Source organism: Lucilia sericata, unplaced genomic scaffold, assembly GCF_015586225.1.
Source record: "Lucilia sericata isolate MDLA Ls3-8-SP2 unplaced genomic scaffold, ASM1558622v1 Contig001598F_arrow, whole genome shotgun sequence".
Taxonomy (NCBI): domain Eukaryota; kingdom Metazoa; phylum Arthropoda; class Insecta; order Diptera; family Calliphoridae; genus Lucilia; species Lucilia sericata.
In genome coordinates this window covers 30,656-49,220 of record NW_023995515.1, presented here as the reverse complement: position 1 = coordinate 49,220, position 18,565 = coordinate 30,656, and the positions used below count along the sequence as shown (strand labels likewise).

The 18,565-nt window shown below is 29.6% G+C and overlaps 2 protein-coding genes across 4 annotated transcripts; one reads left to right on the top strand and one right to left on the bottom strand.

Moving 5' to 3' along the window:
- Positions 1 to 5: 5 nt before the first annotated feature.
- On the bottom strand, positions 6 to 1,017 carry LOC119612090 (protein NDUFAF4 homolog). The gene is made up of 4 exons (XM_037967811.1): positions 768 to 1,017; positions 606 to 697; positions 286 to 514; positions 6 to 231 (listed from the first exon to the last, which is right to left on the bottom strand). Exons 1-4 carry the CDS (start codon positions 910 to 912, stop codon positions 107 to 109), a joined length of 591 nt encoding a protein of 196 aa, XP_037823739.1. The 5' UTR covers positions 913 to 1,017; the 3' UTR covers positions 6 to 106.
- Positions 1,018 to 2,263: 1,246 nt separating this feature from the next.
- LOC119612081 (serine/threonine-protein kinase Warts) lies at positions 2,264 to 18,340 on the top strand. Of its 3 annotated transcripts, none has more exons than XM_037967802.1 (8): positions 2,264 to 2,710; positions 7,380 to 7,716; positions 13,913 to 16,130; positions 16,190 to 16,310; positions 16,381 to 16,496; positions 16,558 to 16,636; positions 16,707 to 16,902; positions 16,972 to 18,340. In XM_037967802.1, exons 2-8 carry the CDS (start codon positions 7,597 to 7,599, stop codon positions 17,365 to 17,367), a joined length of 3,246 nt encoding a protein of 1,081 aa, XP_037823730.1. In that variant the 5' UTR covers positions 2,264 to 2,710; positions 7,380 to 7,596; the 3' UTR covers positions 17,368 to 18,340. The 3 variants fall into 3 exon arrangements, with proteins under 3 accessions (XP_037823730.1, XP_037823731.1, XP_037823732.1); XM_037967803.1 differs by lacking the exon at positions 2,264 to 2,710 and adding an exon at positions 3,142 to 3,452 and having other exon boundaries at positions 16,972 to 17,734; XM_037967804.1 differs by lacking the exon at positions 2,264 to 2,710 and adding an exon at positions 3,166 to 3,268 and having other exon boundaries at positions 16,972 to 17,734.
- Positions 18,341 to 18,565: the final 225 nt, after the last annotated feature.

Sequence of the window (18,565 nt, the reverse complement as noted above, 5' to 3'; positions counted from 1 at the left end):
AACAATTTTATGGCCATATGCCTTTATCTTTTTTGCATACATTTTATTTACAATAACAAAATTACTTAGGAAAGTATTCATTCATTACACTGTAGCCGCTAAATTTTTAAGATTCATCTTTGGTTTTATCTGTCAACATCTGTCGTTTGGCTTGTGTCAATATAGAATCCTTACTGCTTCTCTGATCTGGTATATAAATATTATAACTTCTAAAGTATTTTAATATATTATCTGGAAAAAAACTTGAAATTATTTAAAATTATTTGTGGTAAAATTTATACTTACCAACTAACTCTGGCTTCATTTTGTAGTCCTCAGCAATTTTAGCAGGCGTCCACTTTTCCGGTTCTGACTGGTGATCTGTTATAAACTTTAAAGCCTGTCTCAAGGTGCAGCGACCAATTGTGATCCTTTGTGGTTCCATATAACCGAATTCAAAATCTTCGGGTGTATGACGATCCAAAGGTAATTGTTTATCCTCCGATGATTGACTCCGCTTTAGGCCATAATCAATCTATATAAAGATAATTATATTACACATAAAAAATCAATCATAATCAAAGGTATATAATATATTTAAAACGATTGTATACTAAACTACTCACAAATCTGTCCTGCGAGGTTACATAAACATTTTTAAGTCTTTCATCTAAAGCGCTGTCCTTTTTATTTAATTTCTCCAGAAAATTGGGATCCACTGTAAAATATTGATAATTAGTATTTTTAAGGAATTATAAAAGTCCTAAATGTATATTTATTGCATTTACATTCCATAGTTCTCTCCATATCCCTTAGATTTCCTTCATACTTTGGTGCCGCTACCGGCTTTTCTCTTTCCAATATACGATGTGCTCGATTCTCTACATTAAAGCGATTCACTTTCCTTGATACCATGGACATTACTTTTCCCATTGTGAAATATATTTAATTGATATTTTTATAAAAATTAATAAAATTTGTCGTTCAAAATATAACCAAACATTTGTGAAATGTTGACAATCTAAATAAACATTCACAATAGTTAAATGTCAATTAGAAGGGAAACAGATGACAGTTGCCGCTTTTTTTACTCTGGCAGCATTTGTTCATGGCGAATTTATACAGGGTGGAGTTGATTGAGAAACGGGCGAATTAATTGTTTTTTATATGTACATACATATGTATTTGAAAATTGGACATGACCGATTGTGAGAGATTTTTCGTTACGATAATTTGATCTTCACTCCGGAACGACTTGAGTCGTACTCCGCCGAAGAATGCCAACTCAGCGTCATCTGTATCAACCGAAAGTTTTTCCCCAGGAAAGTACTATCGATCAAAGTCGAACTGACAGAATCGGGGTATAATTTCATGTACAAAAATATTCAGTAGTTTAAAAGAGTTTACATCATAAAAAGTGGTCATTTTGATCATTCCTTTAAGGTTTTTAAGGCTATTACTGTTTTAAAAATCAAAATTTTATGTTGTTGTTTATATTTTAATATTTTTCTTTCATTGTTGGTGAAATTTATTTCATTTTATTTTATTATTCTTACACACAAAATTATTATTCTTTTGATGCGTCTGCCGACGCATCACTTTTCGCCGCAGACGCGTTACAAGCTACAGTATGTAACTTGTTAAATGAAAATACACTATTTCAACTTTTTTCGACAGAAGCCTATAACGCGTTGCCGCGTACAACGCGAGTTGTGTACTCGCACTTTAAGGCATTTTAAAGTTTAATAAAATAAATAATTGTCAGTTGTTTCTTAAAATTGATTTTGAGCTTGAAATGTATAATTAATTTCGAAATATATAATATTCATATATAGTTGTAATTTATGTTCACAACTAAATATGCATAATAAGCATTGCAGAGTTTAAAATTGCTTAGAAAAAATTGAATTTTATTTTTTTATTATTAAGTTAAACAAAATTTAATGCTTGAGCTATGACACCCTTCGTAATATCGACTTTTAAAAATAAAATTTAAATTTTAAAACTATTTTTTAAACAAATTAAAAATAAGAATATTTTTTTTTTTTTTGTAAAATTGAAAAAAAAATATTTTTTCCATATTAATTAAAATATAATTATATTTTTTGGGAATACATACATTTGAAAATCTCTCAAATCGAATTGTAATTTCTTGTCGATATTTTTTTAATATATTCACCACATAGCAACGGGATAAATTGCTGTTTATGAGTACATTAAACTGCAACTCTGTTTAGAATCAAATAAACAATTCAGCAACACTGATTTAATATTCGTGACTTTGTTTGTTTGTTACTTAGACGTATGTGAAAAAGTTGTGCTGAAATCTTTGTAAAAATACGATTTTAAAACGTATAAAATTAATAAAAGTGTAAAAAATCAACTTCCCAATGCGAAACAACCAAAAAGTGTTAAAATTCTTTACAAAATTGTTGAATTTAAAGTGTTTTTCAAGCAATAATTTCTCATATTTTTCTTCACATTGCCTAAAGTAACGAGTTGAATGTTCAACTGGCTAATAAGAAATTAAAGATCACTCGTTGCTCTCTAACAAAAAAAAAAAAAAAAAAAAATAAATAACTAGTTAATCGCCAAAAGTAAAAAAATTTACTCGTCGATAAGTAAATTGACATAATAAAACAAAAAATAAAAATATAAAAATAAAATTGTTATAATTTATTAAAAAAAAAGAAAAACTAAAGAATGTGCTAAACTAAAGAACGAAGAAAATGTAAGCAAATGTAACCGCAACAAGTGCTAGTGTTTTTTTATTTTAATTTCTTTTATTTTATGTTTGTTGTTTGATTTTGATTCTTGTAAGAAAATTTTTCAAAATTTGTTAACATAAATATTTGTTAATGTTTTGCAATGTTTAATAAATAGTGCTGCTAAAAATTATAAGATTCTTGTACAATTCCTCGATTTTTCATCCATGTTTTTTTTTTTTGTTTTTCATCTGCTATGTTCTTGTCCACTCAATAGAAAAGAATTTTTGTATTTTTTATCTTTCCAATACGTCGTTTTCTTAATTCTTTTTATTTTTGTTTCGTCTTCTTCTAGTGCTGAAAATTTTCGTAGCTAGAAATTTAGAAATAATTTTTAATTTATCTAAAAAAGTAGTGTGCACATTTTTAAATGAATTTTTACAAAAAATTGAAATAGTATGGTGTAAAAATTGAAAATAATTAAAATTAATGTAAATAAATTGCGGAAGAAAGAGTGCATGAAGAAGAAGCTGGAAAAAAGTCAAGAATAAGCACAAGAACAAAATAAAAATATATCACAAAATGTAAGAAAGTCTTGTGCAAGAGAAGCAATAAAAATAATATTTATGCTAAACAAAATATATATGTATGTATGAATGTTTAAAAGTATGTGTGTGTGTTTGCATTGCTAAATCGCTATGTAGTTAAATGTGTGCAATTGCTCTACTATAGAAGTGCCCGGGTTGCCAAGACTCTTCGGGAATTAAGGTATTTTCAAAATTTTTTCAAAGTAAATATTTAATAAATTCAAGAACTGAAATTATAGCTGCTAAATTACTGCCCAGGCATTAAATGTCCTATAGTACATATTTTGCTAGTTTTGGAATTACTAAAAATTTGTTTAAACTAAAAACAATCAGTGAAACCATAAAATATGCTGTAAAAAAAGTATTTTATGCGAACAAAATATGCAGTAATAACGAAAAATATGCTTTTGAAATTTTTTAAATATGCTTTAAAATTGAAAGTTTTAATAATTTTTTAGCATTGGAGACTTCAAAGGAGTGGAAATTATGTTTTGAAATAAGCAAAATTTCATGTCTCATTGTTTGAATAACTAACATTGTTTGAATAACATAAATAACATATAATTGAAAAAAAAAAAAAAAATAAAAATTAAAAGACAAATTGTGAAAAATACATTTAAAAAAATAATATAGAATATATCAAAATAGGCGCTAAAGCAAAAAATGACTTAATATGCTGTTATACTCAAATCACGCCAAATTATGGTCGTACGGGGAAATTATGCAAATATACATACATGTAGTATGTGCTAATAAATCAATGCCATGATTCTTAAATTGTTCTAAAACGTGTTAATATCGTGACCATGAGTCCATAATAAGACCAACAAAAAAATACATTTGCATATTTGGGTTTCCTAGATACAACACTTTTCAAAATTTTACGGGAGAGACAGTAGTGTGTTTTTAGTCTTCTACTTAATCTACATCTCTGTAAAAAGTCATAGATCTTAAAATTTATCTCTTTCAATATTTGGGTCTCTTCAATAATTCAGTCAGACATGTTTTTAAGAAGTTTTCTATTTAAAATCAGCAAAATTGTTCCATATATAATGAAGATATGTGCAAAAATCCGAGACAACCTCATAGTGAACATACTCTCTAAAACGATATGGCCCAACATAGGACCTCCTATCTTCTTAGTCTTCAAAGACCTCAGTAAGATAATATGGTATCGATTATAAGTGGCTTTTACAAATTTGGCAACCACGCTAGGCGCATTGGTCTACCGTATAATGACTTCTGTAGAAATTGTATAAATGTGGATGAAGAGGAACCCATCTCCTCTGGCATTGTCTAGCTTTGGAAATGGGCCGACTTCGAACCTTAGGCTCAACTTATTTTAATGATCTATCAAATGTTACTTTAGAGCTTTCAATACACCTTCCTTTATCTCTCTCCCTTTACTGTCTCTAATTCCGCCATCTTCTTGCCTTCTACCTACATATTTATTTACAAAGGGATCAATATTGGACCCACTTAAGACTACCTGTCAAACCTAATCTAGCCTAGTTCTGTTGTTTGTAAAAAACAAAATAGAGCAGTAACAAAACGTTACGTGTGAAGCTGTATGTTGTTATTGCCAAAACCAGGGATGGAAAATTGCGTGTGCCAAAAATTATATTAAAAAAATTATTAATATTAAAAAAATACAAAAATATTTTTTTTTTTTATTTTTTTTAATTATCAAAATTTTTTAATCGCAATATGAGGAAGGGCATATACGATTCGACCAAGCCAAATATAAAACCAAATACATATGTATATAAATGTGATTGTAATATAATTGTAGTAATTACCAAAAATTTTTAGTTCTGACTTATCACAAACAGTATTTCCTTAATTAATCATAACTTTAGCAACTCACTCGCATTTTACCACGATTATTTTAAAGACAGACAAGATAAACAAAATATTCAGATTCAGTAGGCGAGTGAAAACCTTAAACTTACATACATATACACATGTACCTGTACCTGATCATACATACCCACATATGTATGCATAAAAAATTAATTTATAAATTAAAAAACATGAGCTTTTTAGAATAGTATAAACAAATTATAAACACAAATACAGATTCATTCAAATCCAAACAAATATCTTTAGAATACGTGAAAAAATATGAGTGTGAGTCACTCTGTAAATGTGTATGTGGACATGCACATTTCATTAAGTCCGTCCGTCAGTCAGTTAATTCAGCCCATACAGTCCCTGCCACTATTAAGAAAAAATACAAAAAATAACAAAACAACAAAATAAATATGAACATGTTGTTATTGTTTTTTTTTTTTGCTGCAGTATAAATTGATCGCCGCATTTCGGTAAAACGATGAAATATTTTGAATTCCATTCACATTCCAGCATGCAATCCGAGTAGATACATGCCGCGGGTGAGTGACGACAAAGGCACAACAAAAACTGGGTATTCCACAACGAATAAACTCGTACGTATGTACAACAACTGAAACTTCGCTCCGACAGACATTCAGATAGATAATAGTGGCAACAAAATAACCAACGAACGATTACTAAACTACCAACACACTCTCACACAGTTTTCAGTATGTGTAATTGAATTGAATTTGATTTTCTTAAATAGAAGACCGACCAACAGACAGACAGACAAACACTGGCTAGTTGGATTAATCTACAACACACATATTGAATACATACTAGTATTCTTCCACAAATTTTTGGCGTCGTAAGTTTAAGACCAGCCTACAAAATATATGTATGAACATTTGAAACAAATAAAAAAACAATAACAAAATCGAATTATTGAAATTAAAACAATAAAATTCTTTAGCAAACAAAAACATGCACAAATATTTACATAGATACATACGTAGGTTGACTGTGAAGGCCCATGTATCTTAGAAACGATACAAAGTTTTTTGATATAAAATAAAAATATTTTTTTTGTAATTTGAATAATTGAATTTCATTAATATTTCTTAAATTGATTTTTTAACCAAACCCTAATATCGGAAGAGGTCATTTCAAGAAAAATTATAAACCTTAAATCTATTATATATTCCTAAATATAGCTTCTATTGTGAAAACAGTGAAAATCTGTGATCACTTCAATTTTCTAAAAATCGTATGTAGACTCTTAAATAATGTTCCAATTGATTTTTAATACATTTTTATAGAAAACATCACAAATCGGCTGTATATCCTTAAATGTTATAATCGAAAAATTCAAACCAAAAATGGATTTTTATATAAAAAATCGGTAATATGTAGTAAAAATCTGTGATTATTTTACTTTTACATTAAAAATCAATTTTTTATGAAAGAAATAAAATCGTTTGTAGAGCCTTATCGCTAATCACTCTTAATTTCCATCATAATGGATTGTTATATGAAAAACCTAAAAACAGCGGTTGATTTTTAAAAAACGCTTCAACTGATCGAATAGCGAAAATCGATGATCATTCGTAATTTCCATCAAAAATCTAAAATCGGCTGTAGTTCCTTAAAAATCGAAAAATTATTTTTCGAAAAATTTTGATCAAATTAATTTAAAAAAAAAAAAAAACTTAAAATAGGCTGTAGATCCTAACGCTACATTTATGAAAACAATTAAAATCATTATTATAATAAAATTGTCAGTTTTAAGATTGCATATCGTCACCTAAAACGCAAACGGCCCTATATAACATATTTAAAATTTTACAGGAGAAGCAAAAAACTATTCAAATTGAAAAGTTTGTTTCTATAAACGCGATGTATTTGTAGTAAATAAACAAATTGTTTAATAGTGAAACCTATCATTTGTGATAGTTGACAATGGGTTACATAAAAATGGATAAATTGGACTTTTTACCTTTAATATTTAAATGTTTTTGTATATAGGCCTTTTATTTTTTTTTTGTCAATAAAATCGCTAATTTTGGTCGGAGGATTCCAATTTTTTGTTTGGACATTTGTTTTGATGCAATACATTAGAATCAACTATAAAATCGATTTTGAATTTTTGGTTATTTATTATTTGCGTTTCAGGTAACGATATCAAAAAATTTGTATTTTTTGTTATTAAAATTAGTTTTTAATGAATTTAAATTATTAAAATTAATAATAAAAATATTTTTTTTATTTACAGATACACAGTGCAATGTGTTTAACGATTTGCTGTTTACAATTATTATATTTATACAAATGTTAAAGCCATCAATAGACCTAGATTCAAATACTAAAAGCAATTAATAAAATAGAAAATCTTTAGTTAAAAAAAGTTTTGAATATATTTGAATTGCCGCCTCTAAAAAACAAATACAATTTTTATTAATTGTGTGATATGACTGCTAAATATTGCAAGAATGCATCAAGCGGGCGGAAAAAGTGGTCGCCCCAAAAATAAATACACAGCTGAAGCACTTGAAACTATAAAACAGGATTTAACAAGATTTCAAGTTCAAAAAGATAATGGCATACAACAGGTAATTGTTGAAATAAATACATTAAGTTATATCATTGAATTGTACGTTTAAGTGACCACAAATCAATTTATCAAAAACATAGTATTTTACATGATTACTACTCAATACTAACCTATTGACATTGTACTTTATCCAATTTTAGTTTAAGCATAACAATTGTCTCTTAATTGTGTTAATTGGCTTTATTTCTTTAACAAAAAAGATTAGTTTCATTTGACATGAAATGTTTAAAAGATATTTAAAAAAGCAGTTTGATTAATTTGTAGTTTTTTTTTTTGTTGTAAATGCAATTTTTATCTATCACCTTTGTCAACGTTAAATTAATTTATTTGTTGTAATTGATTTGTTCTCAAAAAAGCTATAACAACTTTTTGTTTTTATTTGATTCTGTGCATTGAGTTATTAAAGAAATAAACTACACATTTTATATTTTAAACATTAACTATTCTTCATGGTTTATTTGTGGAAAAGTACCTTTTCCATTTTGAATTTGGAGGAATTTGGAGGAATTAAAAATGATAATTTCATTTTAATATAAGGTTCACCTATCAGTTTTGTATACTATTAAATAAAAGTTAGTTAAGCTAAAATCATTTACAGGAAAATTGTTATATTTTTGCATTACCTTGTATACTAATGCTAAAAAAAAATTTCAAGAACATTAGAATCAGAAAGAAAACAAGAAAAATCCCCAATTGAAATGCAAAATGTTTTATATTTTCCACACAACCCCAATTGATGAACGATAATTAAATAATAAAAATTTAAATGTATAAAAAGATGCATTTTTCAAAAAACGAATATTTTAAATATTTATGTTCATATGAATGTATTCATATTAAAAGTATCTAAGAAAAACTGAATTTCTGTGGAATATTTATTTATTCAAAATATAATTTTTAAAATTGAACATTTGGTTTTCATCAGTCAATAGAAAAAGAAGGAACACTAGTACGAGATATAAAGGGGAGAAAAAATATTTAAATTAAATATATTCACATAAACAATTTTATACTCATATATGCATACATACAGATGTACATATGTATGAGTGAGTGTTTATCATATTGTAAGAATCTTTATTGGAGGTGAATGTATTATATTCACACTTTTATAAATTACAGAAAATGCTGATCAAAATTTAATAATAATTAGATATATATTATACTAAACAATTTAAAACTAATTAAAAAATATTTGCAATGAAAATAATACAAAATTAACCTTGACCAATATATAAACTTTGAACCTGAACTTAATGTGTGATTTTTTCTTTTTTTTTTGTCTAAAAAAATTTACAGAAAATTTTTTGAAATATTATCATTAAACATTTCTTAATTAAAAGGTTTTCAATACATAATTGGTTTCTGAAATTTTATAAAACATATGTTCAGAAAACAGGTTTGTTACACATTCCTTTCAGAATATTTTCAATTCCGTTGTTAATATTAAACGCGATTTTCTTTTGTTATTTTATATTTCATTACATTACATTACATATTATAATATTAACTTAGATTTTACTACATTTTGTTAAATGTTTTCTGAAATAGCGAACTAGGGTTATGTTAGGTTTAAGATTGCACTATTTGTAAAAAAAATTGTGAAAACTTAAAGTCGACTAGTTTGTAGTAATAAAGTCAATATTGTAAATATTACAGAAAAGTCAGAAAAGGTTAAGAAACAAGTCAGAAAACATGTGAACAGTTCAATTAAAGAAAACAAAGTCCTCAAAGTCGACAAGTCAGAAATAAGAAATTCGAAATGTTGAACATTACAAATTGCATTCTCTAACCGTTGTGATAGCTTTTTTTAGAGATAAAGATAAAAAGAATTTCATTACCTCAATTAAGTATTATTGAAAAAAAGATGAATCTTGAAATAAAAGAAAGAATAAATCGCTACTTAGAAGAGGTGCAGCTTAAAGTGATATGATAAATATGATAAACAATTAAGTTTATTAACTTATTTCTATAATTGTTTTGAATTGTATCAACATTATAGGTAATAAAACATTGATTTTGGTTGGACCCTAACTCATATGTATGTTTAAATGTATTTTAATACAAATAACTACACAGTGGTAGTGGTATATTACAAATTTAACACGATTATTTTGGAAGCATTTTCTGTGGGACGGTTTTATTGATAAAATATGTAAAAGCGTACGCGTGCGTATCTTTTAATTAGTAATATTCATACAATTGTATTTTGCGTCGGTGTTAATATTAAAATTAATTAAATATTTCCATTAATAAACAGTCTCATAAATAAGTTATACAAATTTTAATAGGTATTTAAAATTACAAACAAAACCTGTTATGTACAAACATTTTAAAACTACTTATTGTTAACATTTGAAAGGCAAAAAAAATTAAATTTCAATCAATTAGAAAGAGATTTTTTTTTACAAAATCGCTTTAATATCTAAACATAATTATTTTAATATTTTGTTCAAACATTAAAAAAAAAAAAAAAAAAAAAAAACAGCTGAAGATAAAGTTTAAAAATGATAAATCTAAAAAATCAAAAAAAGAAAAGTTCCAGTTGAAACAGATTTTCTTTATTTTCAGTTTTCTTTTTTTTTTTTGTAATTAACATTTTTGTAAACAACTCCTTTGTTGTCCGGTTAATAAAGTATGATCATAATTAGTGTTTAAATTCCTACGTAAATATCCTTCATAAATTCCCTTATACCTTTATAAACATACATGTACATATGGACATTAGGGTTGTCATTCGAATAAAAATTATTCGATTAATCGAGGAAAAAAATTTGTTTTTCTTCGAACGAATAAAAAATTTTCAATTTAGAATAAAGAATAATTCGAACAATTTTTGCCGATTAATCGAATATTCGAATAATATTTGAATGTTACTTTTTACGAATATTTTATTATACATAGCATTGAAATTATGTTAATATTTTGTAACACAAATCTAAATATAAAGATATGTTATAATTGAAACAAAACTTTTACTACTTTTTGCAGTTTATAAAAATTGTTGTTTTGTTAAAAATGAAATGGTTCTAGTTTTAAAAGTGATATTCTTCAATTTTTTTAATGTTTGCTTAATTTTTGTTTAATGTTTCAGTATCTGTCTTTTTACAAGAAAGACAATTTCTAAATATACTGAACCCTGTTTCCTGGGCGATGTTTAGGAGAACTGTAGGCATGAAATGGGGTCTTAGTCCTACTATAAAACATTGGTTTTATTAAAGTGTAATTAGACTAATTCTAGCTTATGCTTCAATAATCGGGTTGACTTCTACAACAGGGAGTTCAGCATACTTGCTGTTTGGGTACAAGTGGCAAGCAAGGCTCCAGAAACGTTGCTAGATATTCCACCGATTGAAACATATTTAAAATATGAGGCGGCACTTACAACCGAACGTCACATAACTTTAGGTGAAATGTCCAAAATCAGTTATAGGACACGTCATCAATGTATACTGGACACATTGGAAAGCTATAAACAATCATCTCCTGATCGCATGCCAGACACAGAATATGTCAGAAACTTTGAAACACTGAGTCCAGATAGAATGTCTTGATCAAGCGGAACATTTGATTGGGAAATTCTTAGGAATTACGGCCAGGAAACTGAGTTTCAGAACATTGAAAGATAATACATTCAGTCGACACTATGTTGTTTTTTTACCAAAAAACCTTTTTCTTCCATGAAAAGCAGCGCACAACGGGCCCGATAGTGGCCAGTTTCTAATACATTAATAAATAGTACGATTTTCTTATATAAAACAGTTTGTAAAAATGTCTGCAAAGCAGGTTAGCTAAACATCGTATATATCATTATAAAGGCCTCAGCTTCCACTTTTAAATTCTTTGAGAAATTTAAAAAAGGTTGAGATTCATCTAAGATTTTGAAGGTGTTTTGCAAATTTTATTTATATTTTATTAAATTATTCCAATAAAAACTTTTATTCGTTATTCGTTCGAATAATCGAATAATTTTTAAAATTTAATCGACTACTCGAATAAAAAAAATATAGTACATTTTTATTCGAATAATTTTAAACACGAATAATTGACAACCCTAATGGACATACATACATATGTTTGTATGTATGCATCCACTATAAACCATCAACTCGTACGAACCATCAGGCCTACAATCTCTGACTTGTTTCTTTCATTTTTTTTTATCGATCAACTGCACAACTTTATCGTCACGTTGTTCCTTGAAATTCCACTTCTTTTCAAAAGATATTTTGTGCTCCTTTATGTTTTTAAGAATCTCAGCTGGATTGTTTATATGATTATTTAGTTTGACATTGGTTGGGCTTGTTTGTTGCAAACATACATACATATGTATGTATAAGCCTACATACTACATGCACATTCATATATTTTATTTTTAGTTTCGGTTCTTACGATTATTGTCATTATTAGTTTTTTCTTTCTTTTTTTTTTTTTTTGGTTTATTTTGACTTTAAAGACATGTTGCTGTTGTGCGTAATACAGTAGTGGCACGTGTATGTAGCAACACTTTTTTCAGTGGGTCTTTTTTGAATGCAGAAAACCCCTATTGCAAGATACACAATCAGTAGTTTAAAAGAAGTAATTCTTAGTTAGAAAATCATTATTTTTGTTATAATAAAATCAAAGAGTTCTTTGTTTTGATATAGATATTTGTGGACCTATAAGCAATAATGTTTAAACTTGTAAATTTATCCAGGTGTTGCAAATTGCAAAATCGTATACATATTTTGCTGCTCTGGGCCAGCAAATTTCAAGATTGTTGGTTAACTTACAATTAACTGTTGAATATAATACTACACTTTTCCTATTATGTTACTTGAAAGCATTCATTTAAAATCTGTTATAAAATAAATGCCAGGATGTGATAGTTTTACAATATGTGCGAATGTTGTTTTGTGAAGGATCATAATGATGTTAATGAAGATAATGATGATCATTAATATGATTATAAACAAATTGTGTACACTGCATTACATAGACATATTTCACATCTGGCTGTATTGGTCGTTGATGTGTCGTTACCATTGCCATCTCCATCGCCTTCGCCTTTTGCTGTTTTTGCTTTGTTTTTTTAGTGCTTTGCTGGAGATTCTTTATGTTTGTGCCTGTCTTTTAGGAATTTGAAGTATGAGGTCTTTATTTTTTAAAACTTGACGCAAAATACAATCTACAATAACAACAACATCAACAATATAATATAATAACATTTAGAATACAGATACAAATCTACAGTTAGGATCAAAGTAATAGTAAACTAATTGGGATTAAATAAGTAGGATAAAAGTTGAGAAATGTAAAAAAAATTTCAAAACCCAAAATCTGTAACAATGTAAAAAATTTAAAAATTTATTCTTTAATCATGCATTTTATTACACTAAAACAACTACCATAATACATACCTTCATATGTACATCTTTAAATTTCTCACTAAAAATAGTTTCTCTTTTTATAAACGCAACTGTTTTTGCTTATATTCACACTTACGTACATAGTATATTGTTGTCCTTGATATCTTTTCATTATCTTTAAGTTGTTTTATATCGAAAAATATGAAAATGTACACAATTCTCATTTTGACTAGAATTTAATCTAAATTTGCTCTTATGTAAATTAAAGTTATCTTGATTAAATTATAAAAGTAGACGAAAATAAATGAATCGCGATCAAGAAAACATAATTTCATGCTATTAAATAATGGGTTTTGTTCACATACGATGATGACATTTTGTCTGACTTGATTTTGCTAAAGAATTTTGATTGTTTGTAGATACAAAATTTCATTTTTTTATTCATAATTTTTATTTCAGCTTTGTGTTTATTCCTTATAAACGTAATAATATGCAAATCTAAAAATTTTAATGTATATATATTTTTAAAGTATGCTTTGAACTTAAATACATCACAAATTGTTCAATAGTTTTTCAACTTTGTTTAATTTCTAAAAATTCGATGTTTCGACTTTTTCGAGAAAAAAATGTATGTACTTCAATTTTTCGACCTTTTCACACAAAAAGTTATTGTTCATAAATCGATTCAAAGAACCTAATTTTAAAATTTAAAAAAAAAATAAAAAACGATTTATTTAAAACATTTTTAAAATATACCTATTGTGAAGGGTATATAAAAATCAGCATAGGAGAAAAATTTAACTTTACACTCGTTAACTCTCAGTAATTTTGTCTTTGTTTTCACAGAATTTTAATCACTTACGATATTCTGCTGTCAACGGACGCTCCGATGCACCTGAATATCATCATGCTAAACCGCCGATGGAACCACCTCCATCGGCATCACAATCACCCGCGATACCGACATCAACGCAACTTAATGGCCATGTGCCAAAAGTTATGCCTCACAAACTCAATCGGAAGGCAAGTATAGAACGTGAGCTGCCTATGAACTATTTGCGTTGCAGTCCGGCTTTAGATTCGGGGGCTGGAAGCTCACGTTCAGATAGTCCACACTCACATCAACAACTTACATGTGCTAGTCGCGCAAGTACCGGACAATATTCACCATCACCCTCGAGTTTTAGCGATGTGGCACCGCCTGCACCGCCACCACGTAATCCAACATCTGCTAACTCTGCCACACCTCCGCCACCACCGCCATCTGCACAACACTATATACGACGATCGCCAGCCACAACTCGTCCTGCAGCCATAACGCATAACCCCACACGAGGTACTTCGCCAGTGATACCACAGAACGGTATCAAGGCTCAACAACAGTTGTCGCAACAAATGAAGGCCCTTAGCTTGTATCAGGCAGGCGGTGGTAGTGCTGTGGAGCCGCCGCCACCTTACCCCTTAAATACCGTTATAGTAGCCACTTCTGCTCCACCACCAAGTTACTCAGCTTCTATGCAATCGAGGCAATCTCCTACACAGTCTCAATCGGACTACCGCAAATCGCCGAGCAGTGGCATTTATTCGGCCACTTCAGCCGGCTCACCCAGTCCAATCACGGTTAGCAGCAGTGCAATTCCTCCGCCTCTCCAACCACCATCGGTGGCGCGACCACAGCCTCGTGTCTATCCAACACGCACTCAACAGCCGATCATTATGCAGAGTGTCAAGTCAACGCAAGTTCAAAAGCCGGTTTTGCAAACGGCTGTTGCGCCTCAATCTCCGGTGACAGCATCAGCATGCAATTCACCAGTACACATTCTGCCAGCTCCACCATCGTATCCACAAAAAAGCCCTGCTGTTGTTCAGCAACAGCAGCAGTCGCCACTTTTAGCTGGCGGAGTACCAACTGTAGTTAGTAAGCCCACACCACCGACTCCAACGACACCTCCGTTAATTGCGAATGCATTGAATGGTACAGTTATGACGAAATCTCCTTGTGTCGAGCCACCTTCGTATGCCAAAAGTATGCAGGCCAAAGCGGCTCAACATCATCAACAACATCAACAAGTGGCGGCTATGCAACAGCAACAGCAGCAACAACTGCAAGCCCAATTGAGAGCGGCGGCTGTACTAGCTCAACAAAAGCCCCCTGTTTCAGTGGGCGTAGTGGGTGGACGCCAACTTCCTCCACCACCTCCATATCAAAGCACACGAACCGCATCAGCTGTTCCACAACCTCCCATCTCTTCTTCGTCGTCCTCCCCGCACGAAATGAACTCAAACAATAACATGCTGGACTCAAGATCGAATAATGGTGGGGGAGGAGGTGGAAATGGAAACAATAACCAAATTACAAATAGTAATTTAACTACTACGCCACCAATACCTCCGTCTAAAAATATGAATAACAACGGTGGCAGTAATGGAAGTGGTGGGGAGTCTGTAGCTTCATCATCTTCAGGAGCTGCAGCATCTAGTAGTAGCAAAGCTACAGCATCCGAGAACGTTAAGAAAATAAAACACGCCTCTCCCATACCCGAACGCAAGAAAGTGTCCAAAGAAAAGGAAGAAGAACGAAAAGAATGTCGCATAAGACAATACTCTCCGCAGGCTTTTAAATTCTACATGGAACAACACATTGAAAATGTTCTCAAATCCTATAAACAGAGAACATTCCGCAAGAATCAGCTGGAAAAAGAGATGCTTAAGATCGGTCTGTCCACACAAACTCAAGTCGAAATGAGAAAAATGCTTAATCAAAAGGAGAGCAACTATATACGTCTCAAAAGAGCCAAAATGGATAAAAGCATGTTTGTCAAGATAAAACCCATTGGAGTGGGTGCATTTGGTGAGGTTACACTGGTACGTAAAATCGATACGACCAATCATTTATATGCCATGAAAACGTTACGCAAAGCTGATGTGCTCAAGCGTAATCAAGTGGCTCATGTAAAAGCAGAACGTGATATTTTAGCTGAGGCCGATAATAATTGGGTTGTCAAACTGTACTACAGTTTTCAGGATAAGGACAATTTATATTTTGTCATGGACTACATACCGGGTAATGGTTTAAATAGTTTGTTCTGTTTCAAACATTATTAAAATATTTTCTCATTTAAGGTGGTGATTTAATGTCACTTCTAATTAAAAAGGGTATTTTTGAGGAACCCTTATCTCGATTTTACATTGCAGAATTAACCTGTGCCGTAGAGAGTGTACACAAAATGGGTTTTATTCATAGGTAAGTTGCATTTGCGCCAAAATCAATGAAAAACATATACATATGTAAATATATATTGTTTCTCTTGTAGGGATATAAAACCAGACAATATATTAATTGATCGAGATGGCCATATAAAACTAACCGATTTTGGTTTATGTACTGGCTTTCGATGGACTCACAATTCGAAATACTATCAGGAGAATGGTAAGTAAAATGTAAATTGAAACAGAAGATGAATTAAAATAAAAAAACTACTTTATTATAGGAAATCATGCCAGACAAGATTCAATGGAACCATGGGAAGATTTTTCCGATAATGGAACTAAGCCTACCGTACTGGAAAGGTAATATATAATAAAGATAGAGTTGCAAAAAAAGAAAAAAGTTATTATAGCGATTATTTTGTGTTTACAGGCGAAGAATGCGTGATCACCAAAGAGTTCTGGCCCATTCACTTGTAGGCACACCGAACTATATTGCTCCCGAAGTACTCGAACGAAGTGGATATACTCAACTTTGTGATTGGTGGAGTGTTGGTGTGATACTCTATGAAATGTTGGTGGGACAACCACCATTTTTAGCCAATACCCCTGTAGAAACACAACAAAAGGTAAATACTCCTATTGATAACATATTTTGGAGAAGAGAAGCTATTAAAATGCTTTATTTCTAATGCCAGGTTATTAATTGGGAAAAGACGCTACATATACCACCGCAAGCAAAACTAACACGAGAAGCTACAGATCTTATTCTGAGACTTTGCTCATCAGCCGATAAACGTCTGGGCAAAAAAGCCGACGAAGTTAAAGCTCACGATTTCTTCAAAGGTATCGATTTTGCTGATATGCGTCGTCAAATTGCACCTTATATTCCAAAGATTGAACATCCCACAGACACTTCTAATTTCGATCCCATAGATCCGGAAAAATTACGCTCCGATTCAAATATGAGCGGTGACGAATTCAATGATACAGACAAACCTTTTCACGGTTTCTTCGAATTCACATTTCGTCGCTTCTTTGATGATAAACTTAATCCAGATATAATGGATGATCAGTCACCGGTGTATGTATGAAGGAAAAGAGAAAGAAATAAATAGACAACAATCATGTAAGTGTTTATGTTGTGGACAGAGAAAAACAGGTAAAGTTGGCGCGTTTAAACGTTTAAACATACTACATATTTATAAATTTCATTAGTTAAAAAATAACCGAAAAAGAACAAATCAAATGCATAGTCAATTTAATTTAAACAAACAATACAAAAAAGTTCTTTATGTAACTTTAAACTATCCATAAAATTTAATACAAACAAAACAAAACACACACACATATACAAATAGTACATATATGTATATAAGATTACTACATAACTTTATATACATTTACAATTTACATTATATGAGTAGTTAGACATCTTTTTATATACATACAAACATACTTTACATAAATACATAAACATAAACATGCTTAAAGAAGTATGAACTTGAGTCATTGTCCCCATTGCCCCACCGTAATTTTAATTTGCATCCTTAGAGAAAGAAAGAAAGAACGAAGGTGGTATATAGAACTCATTGAAATTTTCTAAATGGAACTATTGTAGTAATGATAAGTTCGTTCTAAAGTAATTTATTAATTTAGTTAAAATGTTTGCCAAAAAATGAAAGAAAGAAATATATAAAATATTCATATGAAAGCAATACATTATAATTATTTTTTTTATTATTATTATTAACAATTGCTAATTGGTGGGTTACACAAAATCATAAAAATGGTTATTTCAAAAATAATTAGATGTTTTCAAGTATTGATAATAAAATGTTTATCTCATTATTGTAAAAATTTAAAAGAAGACGAAGTAAACAAACAAGAAAATAAGTGAAGGGTGTGAAGTTAAATTCGTCGGCCAGATACGTCCCACACCACATATGTCAAATACGTTCCACATACTATAAAATTCGTTTTCAAATGAATTAAAATTTATTTTTTAATAAAACGAGCACCAAATAATATGTTTTTTAAGAAATAAAGTAAAATTATATTAAAATATATTCAAAAAATTAATATATAAAATAAAAATTAGTTAAAATAATTTTATACTCGTCAAATATGGTAGTAAAATATAGAATTTTCAAATGCAAAAAACAGACACTTGGAGAAGACATGAATCGGGTTACCGGCAGAGTGGAAGTAGCCCAGGACTAGTTCTTTCCAAAAACATATAGTTTGTATGCAATTCCAGCTCTGGATAATTTTGAAAATTTTTTGGAAAAA